This window comes from Pelodiscus sinensis, chromosome 5 (assembly GCF_052426305.1).
Source record: "Pelodiscus sinensis isolate ZL-2025 chromosome 5, ASM5242630v1, whole genome shotgun sequence".
Taxonomy (NCBI): domain Eukaryota; kingdom Metazoa; phylum Chordata; order Testudines; family Trionychidae; genus Pelodiscus; species Pelodiscus sinensis.
The window spans coordinates 68,218,611-68,239,083 of NC_143056.1; the positions used below are offsets into that span (position 1 = coordinate 68,218,611).

The window sequence follows — 20,473 nt, forward strand, 5'->3', positions numbered from 1 at the left end:
GAAGAAGTTAGGAGAGACACTGGGTGCAACTGCTGTCACAACAGGGACTGCTAAGCAAAGTTCTCTGGCTTTGGTGCACTAGGTGCATGCAAACCTGAGTGCAACCCAGGTCTGCAATAACGTGAAGAAGAAACAACATATATTTCACCTTATCTACATGATGAAGTTGTAGCAATTTAACTAAAACAATTTAGAAATGGAATTAATAAAATGTGGGTGATCACTCTGTGTGGACACTTGTACTCAGTTTAAGTGGGCCTTGTATCAATTTCAGGTAAGTGGATAAAGAGAGGTTTGAATACGAAAAGCAGTTAATTTTTTTCTGAAAGGTGGCTATAGAAGTATAAAGGTCTTGCATGGCGGGTTCCCCAGCAGTATATATTTGCTTTCAAAGATCTAGAAGTGTATCTTTCAGTTGAGTGGGCCTTGGTGATAGGTCTTTACATGGACCTTATCGAGATACTGAACACTACATTTTTAAAATGCAACATTTAAAAGAAAGTTGTGCTTACAAAACCCAAAGAACTGAGAATAGTAGAGGATCGCATGCTCCATAGCTTTCATAGGCTAAACTTATCACACTTACTAGGGGCTCCTTGCATCCCTCCATTTCATCTCACAATCTCCCTACATGCCACCCTTCTATTTCCCAGTTTCAGGGATTCCCCTGAAATGCCAACTAGTCTCCCCTGCTGCCTAGGGTTCTGTGTGACCCTTCCCCCCACTATGTGTCTTCCCATGATTCCCCATTTCTCCCTCACCATGTTGGCAGTTCCGTGTACATCCCCATTCCTACTTCCCCTGCAGCCTCCATTCTCCCTTTCTCTTCACATCCGTGTGCTCCCCATTTCCCTCTTATTCCCCACTCAAGGGCTCTGTGTGCTGCCCTTTTCCCATTGCTCTGTGTCCCCTCCTTCCCTCACTCTAGCTTCTTCCAATGTCTTCCGCTGCCAGGCATGTGCCCCAATTTGTCCCTGCCTCCATTTCAGGGTCCCCTATTTTCTGTGTTTGCCCCTATTCTCTCTCTTTTCTCTCTCATGGGGAGTTTGCCTGTTCCCCATTTACTCTTTTCCTTATATTAGGGTTCCCCCATGCTAAGAGCTGTGTGTGTACCCTCATTCCCACCTTCCCCCCCAAAAGCCAGGAGCTATATGCCCTCTTTCCCATGTGTAATGGTCCCCCCAATTCTGCAACTCTGAGGTGTGGGGTTGTGGATGCTCAGGACTGATGCCGGTGGTTGGGGAGTGGACCCTGGCCAGGCACTACTTACCTCAGCTGACTCTCGATCAGTGGCGCTGCAGAGCTAAGTAGGCTCCCTCCCCTTTGCCCTGGCACCATGTTGCTCCCGGTAGCTGCCACAATATGGCCAGGTGGCTCTGCACAGTGTGCACTGCCTGTGCCCACAGGCACTACTCCCACTGGCTGAAGTTCCTAGCCAATGAGACCTGTGGGGGCAGGCACAGGCAGATTCTGAGCTTCCCTGATCAACCATCCCAATGTCTATGGACCACACGGACAGCCGACCAACCTGGCACCCTAGCTTCCCTCCCATAACGGGGCAAATTGGCGCTCATGGTTCCATCCCCTTAGGGGGGTGCTGAGGCTCAGAGCTTCTGGTCCATGGCATAGAGACTTGAAAATAAGCAGGTGGGCAGAGGTTCCCTGTCCCACTTTAAGCCAATACTATAGCACTTATGGTCTCACAGCAAAACTTACTGGCAACTCTATTCAGTACCAGCACCAATACATAGCAGAGAATTCTGAACAAGAGATCAGTTTTACATGTGTCGTTACCATCACAACAGTATCAAAACATATGCAATTAAAAAGCATTCTGTCAAAATGAGAACAGCAGATGAATATAATCACAGGTTTTCCATGTTAAAAGGAGAAAGGAGGAGGGGACGACAGATGGCTTCATTAATAAGACACAGCTCAATGCGGTTCTGAAGTTCCTGGAACAAAGTACGTGTTCAAGACCTGAGACTCACATTACACTTCCCAAACTCCTGCTGCACTCACTGAATACTTTATTCTATATTCAAGACTACCACATTTATATAGGAATGCAATGCAGTAAGATCTTATGTGCAGATAAGGGTGGGAAAGATATGGATTTAAAGAAGAAGCTTCAATTCCTTAGTCCTAAAATGTCCTAAATTCCTCTTAACCTAAGACTAGGAATTTTAGCTTGATCAAGCTAGTCATATTGCAATAATGCAACTCGTTGGCTATTATAGGGCAAAACTTGTATGAGGGTCAAACTCTCATTGGTATCAACTAGTGTCAAGTTGTCATCTCAGTGCACAACAGCAATACATAAAGGAGGGAAAAGAACTATGTATGGAAACTCCAAATAAGGGTTTAACAATGCAAATCTTTAATACTCAGCTGTTTTATGTAGTTCATATATTTCTTCAGCTGACAACTTAATTAAAAAATGCAAAGAAATGTATACAGTGGTGGAATGCAATCTAACCAAGCTATAGATTAATGTCACTATTTAAACTAATTTCATTTTTCCATTTTGTACATGGAATTTGTATAGCTTCAATGATCAAACAATCAAATTGCATTTATATGGCATAATTTGAAAAGAAACATCACAAGTACTAAGATAAACTGAGAGAAAATTAAACTAAGCCAAAGCACCGGGGAGCATAGGTGAGGTGAAACAAGGCTTCAACAGCAAGATAAACTAATAACCCTGTCTATTCAACCACTTCTTAAGGACAGGGTTTTCCTGAGAGTGGGTGAATTATGAAAGGATTAGCCTCACAATGACTTCAGTTCTTCCTCAGGTGATACTCAGAAATCTCAAAGACACAGACTTAAGTATATCAGAGTATATAATAATTTACTCTCATGAGTAAAAGTAACATTCACAGAGGGGAAATACATTGCTTTAGAAGCTTCTCTCACTGCATAGAGAAATAGATTGCAAAAGTCACCTTGCAGTTAACACTGTTCGCTTACTGCAGAAGTTAATTACCTACCCATCTGGTCAGCAATACTATCCTCACTCCTCTGCCAGCTAGGTGTGGATTTGCCGCTGCCACTCGTATCAGTCTGTGTGCTTTGCCTGTCAATGGAGGCAGGGGATCTACGACTCATTCCGAACCTGTTGTAGTGTCCCCAAAACAAAGGTAAACAACAGTTTAATTGTGATTAAATCCCATGTAGGAGACAAGTACTTACAGAAAAACAGGTTTTTTTACATCAAGTAACTTGACCAAGAAATTCAGAAACATACTGCTTGCAGGGTTTCTATTGTTTTGGTTTTTTCCCCCCAGTTGTTGGGAGGTCACTTACCATTTCTTATATAAAATATACAGTACGCACGCGCACACACACACACACACACACACACACACACACACACACACACACACACACACACACACACCTATAAACCATTAAACTGAACAGCTCTGCTCAAGAATCCCTGGTTTCAATTAAAAAAGAATTATTTAACCAAAAATGGGTCCTACGTACTAAATGACCAGTTCTCATTTGCACATGTTAAGTGGAAAGTGATCATGGAGATAAATGGTCAGAGAATAATGGACCCAAACAGTCATGACTTAAGAAGTTTGGTAAAAGCCACTGAGGAGACTCAAGAAGGGAGCTCCACAAATGGACCCGCTGAGAAGGTCCCTTCCCTAGTTCTAGTAAAAATGAATCTCAGAAGAGACAGCAAGGACAATCCATTACCTCAAATTGCCTCACCAGGTCTCTGGACAACAGACTGTCAAATAATGTTCAGTCATACCTATACATGGCATAAACTTTACAATCATACTCTCTTGCATGCTTGTATTTGGATGACAGTAAATCATGACAGCTAAATGTGAAGCTGATACAATTATTAAAGGATTGATAAAAACTAATTGGAATGAATAGTTCACAATGGTTAAGGGTTTAAAATCTGAAGGTATAAAAGTTTCAAATGATAAAATTAGTACTGCATAAAGAACTTGGTCAGAGTTATTTTATTCAAATACATATGTAATACATGCATCTGACGAAGTGGATCTTTTCCCATGAAAGCTTATGCTCCAATAAATCTGTTAGTCTATAAGGTGCCAAAGTATTCCTCATCGCTTTTGCAGATTCAGACTAACATGGCTACCCCTCTGATACTTGATATGTAATACAGTAGCTGAGAGGCAAATAAAGCAGAAAGTAGAAATTAAGGCATCTAGACTTGCTTGTGTAGAAAAGCGCATAGGGAAAAACAAGAAGATGCAGTTAAATTAAAAATGTCAGAATGGTAAAGCCAGCAGAACTTTTTCTATTCTTAAAATATACTACATTATTTTGTTGAGAGATATATTCTGGCAGCTACAATAAAGTGTTAAGACAAGTAGGTTTATATTAGTACAAAACACCTAGCATTGAGTTTTGAGCAGTGCTTACTTTCTGCTATGCCTTGCCAGGGCTGAGTCCTGACACCTCTAGGCGTGACAGTTCATAGCCCCCACATCTCTGGCCTTGATGTTTCAATTATTACTGTAAAAAAATTGCTTAAGTCCCGGCACCTCTTTTATTACAAATTATGCACTGGTTTTTAAAGAGCTATTTAAGTCACAAATAAGTGGCACCGTTGAAAAAGTATAATATTTATATAATTTCATCATGTCAATTTGTTTTTCACAATTTCCAATCCCAACAGGCATCAACATGAGATTTTTAATTCTTCCACCAAAAATGAATGAAAAATTGGGGGAAGGGGTAATAGGATGTTTAAAATGATTGGTGTTCAGTGTCGTCAGAACTATGTTGGTTCAAGAATACAAGAAAGACAAGACTGGAAAGGTAGTATCTTTTACTACACCAAGTTCTGATGACAGAAGGTCCACAGAGCTGAGGACAATCTCTGTGAAGCTTGAAAGCTTGTATCTTCCAACAATAGCAGATGGCTCAATGTATGATTGGTTTGTCACGTGACTAGTTATGAGGAATTCCAAAAGGATATTTTGACCTCCAAAGGCTGAATTAAAATTCTTTTTTTGTTCAAGCACCCATTTTATATCAAAGTGGAACTTCTTAAAATTCTGATTTCATTCACTAGAGGTGTTATTTAAAAATTACAACTTTTACTGAAAGCCAATGGAACTGTGGCCCCAAACTCACTTAAGCAATTTTGAAAAAATTAAGTATATAAAAAGCTGCTCGATCAAAAGTACTGGAACATGATGTGCTATCTAGCCATACAAGTACAATATGGGAGTGACAGCATAAGTTACCCTACACTGCCATTAAAGTGGGCTGTGAGGTTTGACTAACTTCATAGTCAATTATATTCTTGGTCTATCTGCTGAGGTCACCAGCATGTTACTTTGTGGCAACCGCAGTGGTTAATTGTGGGATGTGGACATTTGCCCATTAGTGACTAGTTTGAAAGCACCAAAGCATTACACATAGATATACCCTCACTGACTAAAGAGCACATGCCTGATTGACAGTCCTATCTTGATGAGATCTGTCAATCAATTTCATTAAGACACTGCATACAATATATTCAAATTGTGGTGCGAAAATTTCTATATGTTTGTTCAATAAACAAGTATCTCACAAGCAAAAATTCACAGCAAAAAGCAGAAAGAAAGCATATCAAGAAGGTACCGAAAGAAGAGATTATAAAAGGCTAGGTATTCAGGATGTGGTATTAATCTGCACAGTGGCTCTGCAAGGGAAGTAGATAGGGAAGAGTAAAATATATCTTAAAAATGAACTTCAAGAGAAGTGGCTATGTTTCCCACAAATACAATTGTAGTGAAGGCCTTTTATATGTCATAGCAGCCTCAAACTAAGTTCTAGGGCAAGACCCTATGTATTGAAAGATACTCCAGTTGAGCAGACTGGTGATTCCGTGACAACTTCAGGAAAAATCACAAAAATAAATTAAGGTTTTATCTAATTATAAATAAAAATGAACAACAGTCCCTATAATATCTTCCCCATCTTACTTAATGACATTATACTTTTCTCATGCAGTCCCAAAATTTTTATATTTCAAATGTGCTGCAGAATAATGTACTGAAAAATGCGTAACTAATAAAGAAGCACATGATTCTGGCAGTTAAGAGTGGATAGTTGTGGTTTTTGGCATCTGAAAACATTTGAGGTGTGGCAGATAGTTAAAGCTGTGGGATGAACCAATTAATGGGATGTTAAAATGATCCATTGAGAAACAGTTAATTTGACATTGAAATTTGTATTATATTTCAAAATGAATAAACGGATACTGTTCTGAGAGGTACTGGAGCAACTCCCATTTCCGAACAATCATTTTCAGGGTGTCTGCAGATTCAAGGAAACACAAGGCAACAGTTTTACACTCAACACATATTTGTTCGGTTCTATTTGCAGCCATGCAAATTATTGTTTTTTTCAGTTTAAATGAAAGCCTAAATTCTGAAATACAAATAAAGGATGGATTCTGGCAAATTCCACTGCTAAACAATTGTGAAATACACAAGTTCCTGCTTTATACATCAATATCTATAAATGCAACATGTTTCATAAAGTGCAAATATTATATTCAGATACTCTATTCAATTTTGGGCATCACTTGAAGGATTTCATGAACATATCCACAAGTTAAAATAAAAAAAATTAAGCACATAAAACAAACATTTTAACACAGATGAACAGCAACAGAAGATAAACTTTGCAGACTTCACAATAATTCACATCATGGAATTTCCCCAGTTCCAACTACTTAACATAACAGTTGAAATGAAAATAAACACATCCCGCCCTGCATCTCTGATGATCTAATATTGAAAGGGAACCTGCCAACCGGTGGCATGCCATCACATATTTAGTCACACATGCAACTGAACACTTGCACGCAAATGTCATCCTCTCTGTACAGTGTGAGCTCTTACACTTCATACATGTGAGGTCATACTGTGCAGAGGACTCCATTCCGTCCTATAAAGTCCCATCCTTTCCCATTAGCATTCCATAAATTTTAAAGGATATACAAAATTCTATCTTGTAATCCAAGAGACAATGGGAATCGTGTAAATTAAACATTGTGAAACACTTTCAAACAAGTATTACTGTATTAATCTGTATTACAGATTGACGGGTTTTATTTATTTATTCTTTTAAAACCTGATCATTCCTTTAAACCCGTGATGTTCAACACGCTAGCCACATGTGGCTATTTTGCAAGTTGAGTATGGCAGACCTGGTTGGGTGCCATAGCCTTAAATATTCGCTGAGTGATTATGAAACAATGGTAACATCTGGTAGCAGGTATCTCTTCATATTACAAAAAATAAAAAGGAGTAATTAGAAATAAGTATTTAAAAAAAGAGAAGTTCAAGACTTAAAAATTCAGTTATCAAATTGTGTAGCATCAGTATTTTATTCTTCACATTATATTTTCATAATTAACATCCTTGATACCAGTATCCATTGTCAAGTGCAATCTAATATGCTTTGCTTAATTTATGATGTATTTTTATCAAAGAGGACATCAGAGCTCTATGAAAATACTGTTTGTTAATCTTAGGTCTAATTATTTCCCTACTAATTAAGATTCAACAAACTTGTTTCTTTTTATTTATTTTTATTAACTAGGCCACTTAAAACTTACTAATTAAACTAAGAGATAATGAGTGCTGGCACAGTGGTATCTTTTACATTATAAAAGTTGTTACAGGCCTCATGAAAACAGCAGATATGCATCTTGTATTCTTAGAGAAACACAGAAAAATAGTTTATTTCATACAGCCAGAGAAGGAAAAACATTCATTCATTGTTTTATACTTCTTTTTTACATTCTATTAACATTCATACATATACATAAAAGTCATACAATACAAACAGAAGTATACATGAAACATATATCTATAATATATACAACAAGCCCCACCTCAGTGAAGAAGTGGGCTGTGCCCATCTACATGTTTTGTTAGTCTATAAAGTGCTACCAGACCATTTTGTTGTTTTTTAAATTTATCTTATACAGACTAATTTGGCTACCCCCCGAAGCTTCCCTTTTCTATTGTTTGTAGTGGGAGAATAATCAGGCCAATAATACATTAGGGTCACCAGTTACTGTAAAAAAAATATTGTTGGCTAAAGGTTCCATCCTACCCTCTATTTCCAATTACTCGGATTCTGAAACTTTCACCCTTCAGGCTGAACTTTTCCATGCTTTGTCTCTATTCCTGGACATGAATTTTTGCACAGCTGTAGCAAATATGGTTCAGTCATTTAGGAGCATGAGAATAATAGGGAATGGGAGAGAAGAGTAAGGTATTTTCCCACCATACAACAAATGTGCTAAATTTCTAAAGTGGTTCTACAGCTCTGTTGTGCTCTGAAAGGTAAATTTGCCAAAGAAATGGCTTGTTTTCATGACTTGTTTTCATGATCATGTTATCATTGTTCCTTTCATTATTCTAGTGTAAAGTAGTTTATTTGGCAGAATTATTAATCTTTTAAAACAGTGAAATTAGAATGCAAGCATGGTTTTGTTTTCTGGACGTATAAAGTGCTCTGTACAGAAGGATTCACCTTGGTTGTGTGTACAACTGCTTTGTAAATTGAAATGGGCTACGGAAGGACTCCTGTGCACGTTAGGATGATTCAGGTCAATCTTTAGCCATATGTATAAATCAGTACTTATTCAGCACAGTACATAATCTGTCCTGAAGAACAGAGAGGCTTTCCTAAATCTGGACCTTTGTGTTGGTGTGCAGAAGGGATCCTGCTCTGCAACGTGGGAATGCACACAGAACATAACATTTGCAAGGGGAAGGTCACTTTCCTGAAAATTTCCTAATCTATGCTGGAGCAAGACCACCTCAGAGGCACCTCAGGAAATCTGAGGAAGAGAAAGCACTTGATACGTTGCTAAACTATATGATTTTGTGCTGCACAGGACAGGGACTCCTGTCTACAGACTTTCCTAACATGCATAGGACAGGATGTTATACAAGTGTCTAGCTAGCTAGTTTCAGACAATGGAATTAATATCACTATTGCCATTATTGTAATACAGGAGCAGAAATTTCAAATTTATAAGCACCCAAAATGGAGAGGATTACACATTGACCAAACTACCCAAAGAGATTCCACAGGGGCAATAATTTTTGATGGGGTGGGGGAAGGGAGCACCAAGATTTTGGAAAGTGGTCAAGGGTAAGTGGCCACTTTTCTATAGAGGGGATACAGGGCCTGGAAGGGAGGCAGAAAGGGTGCAGAAAGGAGCAGCGTAAGAGACTGGGGTGTGGGAAGGAACGTGCAGGGTCTCGGAGAATTGTGACCGGGGCAGAGGTGCAGGAGACGATGCAGTGGGTTTGGGTTCTGTCCTGGGGCAGGGAATCAAGGTGCAGGAAGCAGTGCAGGGTCTAGCAGGAAGGACTCTAGGTAGTTCCCAGACAGCAGCCCAGAGGGTCACTTGGGCAGTGTCTCTGCCTGCTGCATTGCTGGGGCTATGTGAGTCTCTGTATAGCATGCCATGGGGATAGGGAGAGGGCTTCGTGAGATGCTTTTACTTGCAACCCACCCCCTCTCCTTTTCGGGGTGCAGGCCATGCAGAGATGCACAGGCTGGCCCCATCTGCTAGCTGCTTTGAGCAATGAACAGAGTGCAGCAGGCAAGAAGCCTGCCCCAGGGTCCCGCTGTGCTGCAGGACACTGGTGGCCCAGAAGATTGTGGTGGGCCAGATCCCAAGCTTTGGTAGGCCGTAGGCAATCTGTGCGCCATGTATGTCTATTGTTGCCAATTATTTTTCTTCCCCCCAAAACATTTAATTCATTTTTCCTTTTCAGTGTTCTCTGAAAATGATACATATTTAATTTCTTCCTCCATGAGTTTCCTTCAAATGTGAATAGTTGATCACTTCAAGGAGTTCTATAATTTCAGTAAAGTTGGAGGAAACAGACTGAAATCAGAGAAGCTTTTACCATATGAAATAAATGCTATTTTGAACAGTCCCTGTAGGTCTCTTAATACCCTTATGCTTAAACTATCCAAGTCTTAGATGAATGTATCACTTTCTTACTTCAAAAGAGCAGTGCAGGCTGCAAAGTGAAAAGCCTAAGAACTCAGTCTGAGTATTGTGCATTATTGATATCATTTAAGAAGCGAAAGCTGTGAAGTTAAGATGTTTGTGACATGAAACTGAAGCATTTAATGAAGATTCTGAACTATTTCAAGATCCCTGCAGATGTTAGCCTGAGCATTGTCACAGAGTGTTGAGAGAGAAAAAGTAAGAGGACTCTTTAACCGCTTTAAAAAAAAAAAAAAGGCAAGGCAAGAAAAACTTAAGTAATTGCATGTAAAGAACGGTTTATAAACCAGCAGAGTAAGCACAGTTTATATAGTTTATCTAGCTGCATAATGGAGGAGGGAAACCACAACCAAACAGCACCTAAAAAGAAAAACTAGGTGCCTACCCTTCTGGCATAGATTTTTGTCTGTAGGTTCCCCCACCAGAGCCAGTTTCACTCGAGGACAGTAAGTTGCTGGGAGAGTTACGACACTGCTGTGATCTTGCTAAGGCAATGGATGAAACTGTGACGTAGACATCAGAACCAGGAGGCAACCTGTTTAAGACAAGCAAATAAACCCAGTCAAAGTCAATAAATCACAGTGCGAGGCATAACAGGCAATATGATACAAACTGCCACATCAGCAGTAAAAGTGGTTTCATGGAGGTAGTAACTTTGAAGCTGTTTGGAGGGCTCCGTATATTTTGCCCTATTAATTTATTTCCTGTGGGAAGAGTGGGAAAACAGACTTCGAAAAACAACTTTAGAAAAAACATGCCAATTTCCAAAGACTGTCAGAAATAAACTTGCTGAATTGTTTTTGCAGTTTGCTAGCAGGAGTACTAAAGCACAACATATTTTATCCACATACTGTATAACTGATTTATTCTTATAATTTCAGAACAGGCTTTTGTGTGGAACTGTAACAAAATGCAGTACTTGTCAATATCAACCCTTAAACAAATAAAGCTGGTCTCTTGGCTTACATATTTTTTTATTAATTAAAATGGTAGGATTGTAGACACTTTTAATTTATAAATAAAAACTGAGATGGTCATAATTCCTAAATGCAAAGAATTATTTGGTTAACACCTTATAACAGGGGTTCTCAAGCTTTGTGATACCACGATCCCCTAAAATGCTAAATGAATGTGTGTGACTCCCTACCCTCACTGCTCTGGGTCGCTTCCTCCCCCCTTCTCACCAGAATCCTTGCCCTCCTGGGGTTCCTTCAAGGCATTTGCGGCCCTCAATGCCCTTCCCCCCTGCAGGCTCCGTCCCCCCATCTCTTTCTCCTCTGTGACTCTTTTCCGCTCCGCGTCCCTTTGGTTCCTTCTCTCTCTCCTCTCCTCTGTCCTCCACTCCTCTCCTGTGTCTCCTCTGACGCCCTACGGGTCCTCTGCCCCGACCCAATCCCCCAGCCCGCTGGCTGAGGGACCCCACCTTCTACCAGTTGGGGAAGCGTTCGGTCGCCCAGCAACCGTGCCTTGGCCGGCCCCTCACACATCTGCTCCTGCGCCGGCCTCACTCTCCCGTCGCCTTGCCTCCTTCTGCAGCTGAGCCACGCTCCTGGAGTCCTGTGGCCTCGGCCACACTGTGCAGTTTGCCGGCGGCTGCCTTCTGCCGCCCTTCGTGGCCCGGGAGAGAGGGGTCACAAGTGAAAAACCAAATCCAACTGCGACCCCCTTCTAAGTTGCTTGCTACCCCCCTGGAGGTCACGACCCACAGTTTGAGAAACCCTGACTTATAACATTGCTGATAACTACATACTTAATCACAAGGAGCAGTGAATACAACAACAGTATATCATATATAAATGGTTGGAGTTCCATTTATATATGGACAAAAAATGTGAACATGGGTATCCTTATTTTGTCCAACAGGTGCATCAGGGATGTTAAATATCAGGTAACTGAATAGTCGATTAACCTCACAAATTCTTATCAGTTACTCGACTATCCCATAGTCCCTAGGGGTGGGGCCAGCAACCAGTGAGTTGCAGCCAGTCCGCTCCAGCTCCACTCCAGAGGAGCCCCTTGCTATTCCATACTACTGCTAGGTGGGAGATAGTCCACGAGGGGTGCCACTTTAAAAACCAGGGGCCCGCTGGTACTGCTGCCTCTGATATGGAGGCAACAGCACAGGGTGGCAGCAGCCCCTATCCGGGAGCGGGGTTTGAGCTCCCGGACCCGGCATGAGCTGGAACTGAGCTGGGCTGCCTGCCTGCATGGCTCCTAATACACTTTAAATGCAAAGCCACAGTGGGGGTAGGTCCCAAACCCAGCACAAGCAAGGACTGAGCTGGGCTGCTGGCCAGCCTGCTAAAAATTTACTGGCAAGGTGTGGTGAGAGGTGGAAAAACGTGTGTGGTTTATAGCATTAACTAATAAGTTTTGCTTATTGGTTAATCAACTATACTATTATATCCCTAAAGTGCACCTGCCCTGCAATATAAGTTTTGGATCACTGTTTTGGTTCCTGTGCATTTAGTGTTCTATGCATCAGAATCTATACTGTTTTAACAATTCTACATATTTGTGTTCTATTTGTGTTCTATTTGTGAGTGACTAACATCAACATGAATCTTTCTAGTGACTTAAAATTACTTTGGATCAGGGCCATATTTTAAACAAACTGCTTAGCATACAGTAACTGCAAAAAGCCCAACACATTGCAACTTAAAGCCTTTCCATCATGTGTTATGTGTGAAAAAACCATGACAGATTGACAATCAGAAAAAATATGGTTTACCTGTTTTAGCACAGGACTTGGATCCAGGAACTTCCAAGACATTTAAGCAACCCACATGCCTCAGCATCCCATTTTTATGGTGAGTGGTAATATTTACTTAGCTTTCTCACAAAGATATTGTGGGAATTAAGTGTTAAAAGATTAATTATTTTGAAGATAAAAGGCTTATAATTCTGATCACTGTAAGAAATACTTTTTTGGAAAAATTCTAATTCTAAATTTCCAATTATTATGATTATCTACTTATTTGGTTGATGGGGAATAAAAATAAAGACTGACCACTTAAATTCAGTCTCTATAAATGAAATCAAGAACATTTCTACCCAAGCAAAAAAAGCAGTGAATTAGATGCCAATCATTAAAGCATGCCATCAAACCCAATAATGCATCTTTATTCTACGGACCTAAATTTGACAACTCACATTTATCCATGTGGGCTACAATTCTGAAGTATTTGCAAAGAAAACAAACAGTTCCAGAGCTGGAAATTTAGAGAGCCAAACTGATTAATAGCAATTTCTCATTTTTCCAGTGGCATTCTCAAGCAGAAAAAAAAAAAGGCCAGCCAAGAAAAATGCTTTGCTTTAAAGTAAGAAACACATACTCTTATTTACATTCAACATGTAGACCCAAGATCACTTACCTGACAATACATAAATCACATTTTGTTTAACTATGACCATCTCTCATATGATTGCTGATTAGAATTATAGAACTATAATGCCTTTTATAGTTTTGGGTAAAAATGTTCCCCCAATGGAATAATTTGTATTTTCAAATTTCAGTTTCAGATATATAACTTTCCTTATTTCCCATGACCTACCTAAAATGACAGCATTGTTCTGCGGTGACACAGAGGCTGTGTCTACATTGGCATCCCTTTCCGGAAAAGGGATGCTAATGAGACACATCGCAATTGCAAATCCGTGGGGGATTTAAATATCCCCCGCGGCATTTGCATTTACATGGCTGCCGCTTTTTTCCGGCTTCGGGATAAGCCGGAGAAAAGCGCCAGTCTAGATGTGATTCTCCGGAAAATAAGCCCTTCTTCAAAGTAGGAAATAAGAGATCCTCCGGAAAAGGGCTTATTTTCCGGAGAATCACATCTAGACTGGTGCTTTTCTCCGGCTTATCCCGAAGCCGGAAAAAAGCGGCAGCCATGTAAATGCAAATGCCGCGGGGGATATTTAAATCCCCCGCGGATTTGCAATTGCGATGTGTCTCATTAGCATCCCTTTTCCGGAAAGGGATGCCAATGTAGACACAGCCAGAGTGTTACACAACTTTGAGACTGGGCTATAATTCCTCTACAAATCTGGAAGACTTTTAGTATAAGCCAAACAAATAATTATAAACTTGGTATGAAACAAACAGCCCCACAGGAAGGATAGTCTGTTTTTTATAGCAGAATTGAATTTCAATTAGTACTAGCTACCATCTAACTGAAGAACATTTTGAATAGTGAGTTTTATTTTACTATGAAGAACATAGTTAAACCTTGATAAAATGAAGGTATGGGAGAAATCACTTGGACAAGATAATCAGTATCTTCCAGTGACAGCTGTTAAGTTATTCTGTAATTTCCTTCTATTTATAATTACAAAATATCATTTCAGAAGATTATTTTGAGAGGCACTCTCACACTGAATGTGACTTAATAGATTAAATAACAGGGGCACTCCAGAACGGCTGGCCTCATCATCTGCCCCACTTAATTGCTTAAACAGTTAAATAATGTATAATCAGTTAACTAATTAAATGGGATTTTACATCCCTACTTTCAACCACTGGCCTATAATCTGAAAAAGAGCAGCAACTTTGTCAGTAAGTCCAGCCATCAAAAGAATCACTGCAGTGATGTTTCAAATCAACATCACAAGAAAATATGCATAGGGCCAGGATAACAGAATTCACTAGCTGGCACATATTCATACAAACTGTCCCCTTTAAATCAATGGAACTACTTGTGTAAGTAAAAGTTAACTGTGGAACTCTATGAATAAGTCACATTTACCACTGACAAACAGATGCAACTCCATTCAGATCAATGGAATTGTATCCCTTTATTCTACTTAGTGAATTTAGACCTAATAGTGTTAGTCTATGCTGGAAGCACTGGTTGAGGTTGGAAAAGGAAGGGAAAAGCCCATATTTCTCCACATTCAGACAGGGTAGAGAAAGACAGGGAGTGAGAAGCATGTATGTACACAGAAAACAGATTCACACATATAATTTGGACTGAGATTTTAAAACTAATCAATAAAGGTCGTGAGAACATATGCGCCACAATCACCTTTCAGTATTCTTACATTTTTCAGTAAAAGGTAATCACTTGTCAGAAACATTTTGCTTTAATAGCTAGATGCTCTTGAATACATAATATCATAGAAATATTGCACACAATATAAAGAAATCTCAGAAGAGTAATAGTTTCCATTCTTGAACAAAAGGATACTATAAAACCAACTATATAGCCTGACGACAGATAAATATGTATTTTATTTTCACTTAATACATGCTTATCTGGTTTTACAGGTATTGGAGAGGTCCCTCTTCATGAATTCACGGTCATGTTATTTGCTGTTATAATTCTACTGTTAATATTCCACTGATAATATTCCACTGTTTCCTATATACTAAAATGATTAATAATAGTAACCCAGATACTCAACTCCATTAATATTAACAAGGGGGAAAGAACACAAATCAAAACCGGGAAATAATAGGTTAAAATATCATTAGATGTATTAAGTCAGCTAGGCCTAATTAATTAATCCTGAGGTACTTAAATATGAACATGTGAATTTGGGAAAAAAGTATGGCAGACATAAGACACAGGAAGTAACTATCCCACTTTAGTCAGCAATGGTAAGGCCTCAGCTAGAGTAACATGTCCAATTCTGGTACCCACATTCTAGGAAGTGCGGGTAACCAGGAGAAAGTATAGAGGAAAACAACCAAAGTAATACAATATATAGAAAACCTGATCTATAAAGAAAATAGTGAAGAACTAGGAATATTTAGTCTTGAGGAAAGAAGACTGAAGGGCCATCTGATTTTATTTTCTTGATTTCATTTGCCATTGAAGAAAATTCCTGTTGAGATTTTTGTCAGAAAGTTTATAGAAGGTTTCTCTCTCTTTCCAGTCTCATGTTATTTATATTACTGTACAAAACACTAGAGTGTATGATCTAGTTATAGTACTCATATATATTTGAATATATTACACACACACACACACACACACACACACACACACACACACACACACACATATTATATTTAAAGAACATTCTTAAGGTTGTAAAGTCAAGCATTCAAGAGTTAGTAATGGCCAGAATTAATATCACGTGTAACCTCAGTTTGACCCTCTGCACTATGATATGAAGTCCTTATTTACATGATTACATACAATTTTTTTTCACAGGACCATGGCCTCATTCAGTGCACATGAGGGACCTGTTCTGAGAATGAATCAAAGTTATATAGTGAAGGGGAAGAGAAAGGGGACACTCTTAAAGTTAAGGATGTTCAATGATGCCCTGAAGAACTGGAGTTTCTGCCTCTGCCACAGAGCTCTTATGCAATGCTAGGCAAGTCACCTAAAGTCAGACTTTTCCCAAGTGGTCATTCATTGTGCAGTAATTTTCTGGGTGTCAATGGGAAGAGAGACCCGTGGGTCTTATTTGCACAAGTATTAAGCAGTCACAACTACAGATAAAATCAACAGTAGCAGTTTTCAACAAAGGGGCAACTGAACCAGGGTAAGTGAGAGAGTTAGTCCTCCTGCAAGGCAAATATTGAGGGGTGGGGACCAGAGAAGCATCCATAAGAGGATAGAGCAGCCTAGGCAGCCTACAAGATTTGGCTGGCCACCAGGAAGCAGGTTGGACTCTTTGGCTAGGTCCCGCTTTCCAGCCATCACAAGTCCCAACCAAAATATCTGGACAAGAGCATGTGCACCAGTTCCCTGATTAGTGGAGGAGAAAAAGAATGAGACAGGGCACCAACATCAGGAAAGGAAGCAGGGAGGCATTGGTGTACAGGGTGACAGATGGCAAGGGGGAGAAACACAGGGTACCAGCCCATGAGGAACAGCTTTAGGTATAGCAGTAGAAACAAAGGCATCCCAGCCAAGCTGGCACTGGTTCCCCTCTCTCCTCTTCCTATCGTTCCATAACTCCACTTACATGGAGCTTCTCATTCCGCATTCCACTGAACATATAAAGAACTACTCTGGAAAATCTGGCCTTATGTTTCTCAAATTGAGCACTCAGAATTAATGAATACTTCTGACTCTAATCTCTCTCTGCTTCAGTTGCTAATCAGTTAAATAGAGATAAAAATATCCCCTCAACTCAGGGGACTAGTGAAAATAAATTCATTAATGTCTGTGAAGCACTCAGTTACTACAGAGATGAGTGCTACAGAAAAGCCATAAGGAAATTAATTCCATTTTTAGAGCAGGATTTGAACAGTGTGCAGTAAATAAGGTCTGGGAGCACACACTAAAAAAAGATGAGAAAACGAAATACTGAATAGCTACACAGTACATGAATGCAACCCATTTCATAAACTGAGTAACATAGGTGTCTTGTGGAGAAACAGTAAATAATAATAATTGAAGACAATCAATACATATGCAGAAGAGAGCTCAAATAAGGTTGCCAATGCAACCTTAATTCTAGAATCTGCTGACATTTGATGCACAACTTTGCAACCTTAGTAATGTTCTGTTTAGTGTAGTTTTGTGTGTAGAATATGTACATTGTGTACAATGACAAGAACCATAACTGACAATCTGAAGACATCTAGGGCTGCTGTCATGTTTCAATTGCAAGATCTCACCTCCAGTTTTCCAGTCATGAGTGAAGGTATTGGGCCTGTTGCTTGTACAAAGTAGGGATGTTAAAATATGTTTAATTAAGTAACCGTGTAACTGCTGAAAATGTCATCGTTTATACAGTTACATATAGGGCAGCAGTTGGCATGAGCCTGCATGTAACCGAAGGTTCACTGATGAGCCCAGGCACACATGTACATAGTGAACATACTATCTAGGCACTGATTCAAGGTTTCACATTTTCTAACCCCAAATCCCTAAGGTAGGCAAACAGATGTATTGCATATAGCAAAATCACATATAGGCCAATTCCTGTCTACATTAGGAAAAATAAACAGTTTTGACACCAAGGCTGTGTCTAAACTACATCCCTTTTTTGATAAATGGATTTAGATTAGGCATGTCGATATTGCAAATGAAGCCGGGATAGAAATATCCCGTGCTTCATTTGCATAATGGCAGATGCCACTTTTTTTCGAAATGGGGCTCTTACGGAAAAAAAACAACACACCAAAAATGGGGCATTTTCGACAGAAATGCTCTGTTTCAAAAGATCCTGTACTCCTCAAAAAATGATCCTATACTCCTCAAAATTTTTTGAGGAGTACAGGATCTTTCAAAACAGGGCAGTTCTATCGAAAATGCCTTGTCTAAACTGCCATTTTTTTTTGAAAGCCCCGTTTTGAAAAAAGCGGCAGCCACCATTATGCAAATGAAGCATAGGATATTTAAATCCCGACTTCATTTGCAATATTGATGTGCCTAATCTACATCTCTTTATTGAAAAGGGGATGTAGTTTAGACACTGCCCAAGTATCACCAACAGAAACTCTTGACTTCTGCTGACCACTGTTCAATAGCATGCATAGATAAGGACAAACTGTATTCAAGTACTATTACAACAACCTGTTTAGAAACAGGTTTCTTGTAGGGTACTCAGTACACCACCATGAGTACTTACTCAACAGGCTTGACTACACTTTTACAACAAATTCTGTTTAAGCTGCATTTTTCCTCACTTTGCCTCAGCCAAAAGAAGAGTATTTTTTGAAAGTCTGAGCAAAACTCACTCATGTGCTAGAGCTGGCTGACATTTTTTTTCCCTTCTCAAAGCTGTTTTTATTTATTTTTCAAATGAAAAGTGGCTTTTTGACTAGATGGAAATTTTTGTGAGAACATTTATGATCCATCAACACTTGAGGAGTTTTGTGCAAAATTCTGAGAAAACAGTGAATTTTTGTTTTGAATTAAAATGAAAGAGTTGCTTCCTTCTAATGTTTTTCTTTTAAAAACTACATTTTCAATTTATTTCTTCAGCTCAGTTATAACATGTATATTCTGAATTTCTGTGTAACTGTAATATAAAATAATCAAACTTGGTGCATGAATTTGCAAACTAATGTACATGCAACTAATACCATTGATTATACAGGGATTACTCTCAGATGCAAGAGTTTTCAGGACTGGGCCCTTTGCTTACTTTGTGGTTCTTAATGAGATTTAAAGCCAACCTTGAGGAATATTATTCCAGTATTGTTTAATTTATAGAGTTTTAAAGTCTGTCTTTGAATGTAACCACATCATAACAGATGCCATTTGGCTCAGAATGTTGACTGGGTTCAATAACATTTTATCTTAGGAGTGTCTGTATAGTTTAAGCCTTAGGCTCAGATCCAGCAAAATATTTAAGAAAATACATAACTAATCATGTGAACAACCCTATTGACTTCAGCTCACATGTTTTCACTCACTTGCTTAAGTGCTTTGCTGAATGAGGCTTCAGCTAAGGCTGATTCATTTTGGGATGAGTCAATTAAGAGCAGATTGTGATATAACAGCACTCTCTCCCACTCCCAAACTCTCACATACTCAACCCTTCCCTTCAAAACAAACAAGAAATTAAATACAAAACCCCAGCATTAAGACAACATTAAGAGTGAGAAATCAAAATCTAAGAAAACTATAGATTTCAAAATATAAGACTATATCTATCCTACAGCCTACATCAGCAAAATTTATATCACCCATGAGTGTGCGTATTCCACCTCCCTGTGAGATATAAACTGCACTGACATAAATGTTCATATGCACAGTGCTATGTTTGCAGGAGAGCTTCTCTGTCTAACAAAGCTTATGTTCTACCACCAGCATAGAGTCTATTCACTATATACATTGACTGGTAATTAAAAAAAATCATATAAATAACAGAATTATTCTCCTTCCCACAACAACTTTGGAACTTGCTCTGCCATGATCCCATTTTGGGTCAAGACCCCACTGTTAGAATACTATAACATTTCAGAAATAAACATATGAATTCATGAAATTGATCAATTAGATAACTATCTGACTCTGCAATTCACCAGAATGGACTGAGAATTTGGCAGAACCTTACATATAACCTGTAACTAGCAGCAGCAGAGTTAGAGGGCTCCTTACCATATAATCCGTAATGCTGAGTAGGGTCTCCTCAGGACTCAACTCTGTTTGCACTGTCCCCACTGCAAGGGAGAGAGTGCAGCAGGGTGGGAACCTCAACCCATGAAAGAAACAAGATCCCATCCTGTCACATGAACCCAAGGCCAATCACCAAAATGCCACGTCTTTTTTTCTATGAACTGTTTATGTTATTCACAGTCACACTGGAGACTGGCTGCTAGTTGTGACAAACAAACAATTCCACCCCTGTATCTCAGGCAGGCACTAAGTGCATTCCTACTCAACCCACTATGCTTGCAGGTGCTGTAAGAAAGGCAAAAAACTCCTTGGTCTTCTGCCAATTGGCCCTTGGGAGAAAATTTTCCTTCCCAACTCCTGAACAGACTATTGGCTAGACCTGCAGCATCTGCCAGCTGGG

At 39.4% G+C, this 20,473-nt stretch overlaps 1 protein-coding gene across 18 annotated transcripts in view; it reads right to left on the minus strand.

The window, feature by feature from the left end:
• The window catches only part of SIPA1L1 (signal induced proliferation associated 1 like 1), a 335,579-nt gene that overhangs the window by 36,022 nt on the left and 279,084 nt on the right, over window positions 1-20,473 (minus strand). For all 18 annotated transcript variants that reach the window (XM_075927311.2, XM_075927307.2, XM_075927300.2 and 15 more), the window contains 2 exons: window positions 10,428-10,577; window positions 2,997-3,121 (listed from right to left, as the gene is read on the minus strand). In XM_075927311.2, the coding sequence (XP_075783426.2) occupies window positions 2,997-3,121; window positions 10,428-10,577 (275 nt within the window). The remainder of the gene's footprint in view (window positions 1-2,996; window positions 3,122-10,427; window positions 10,578-20,473) is intronic.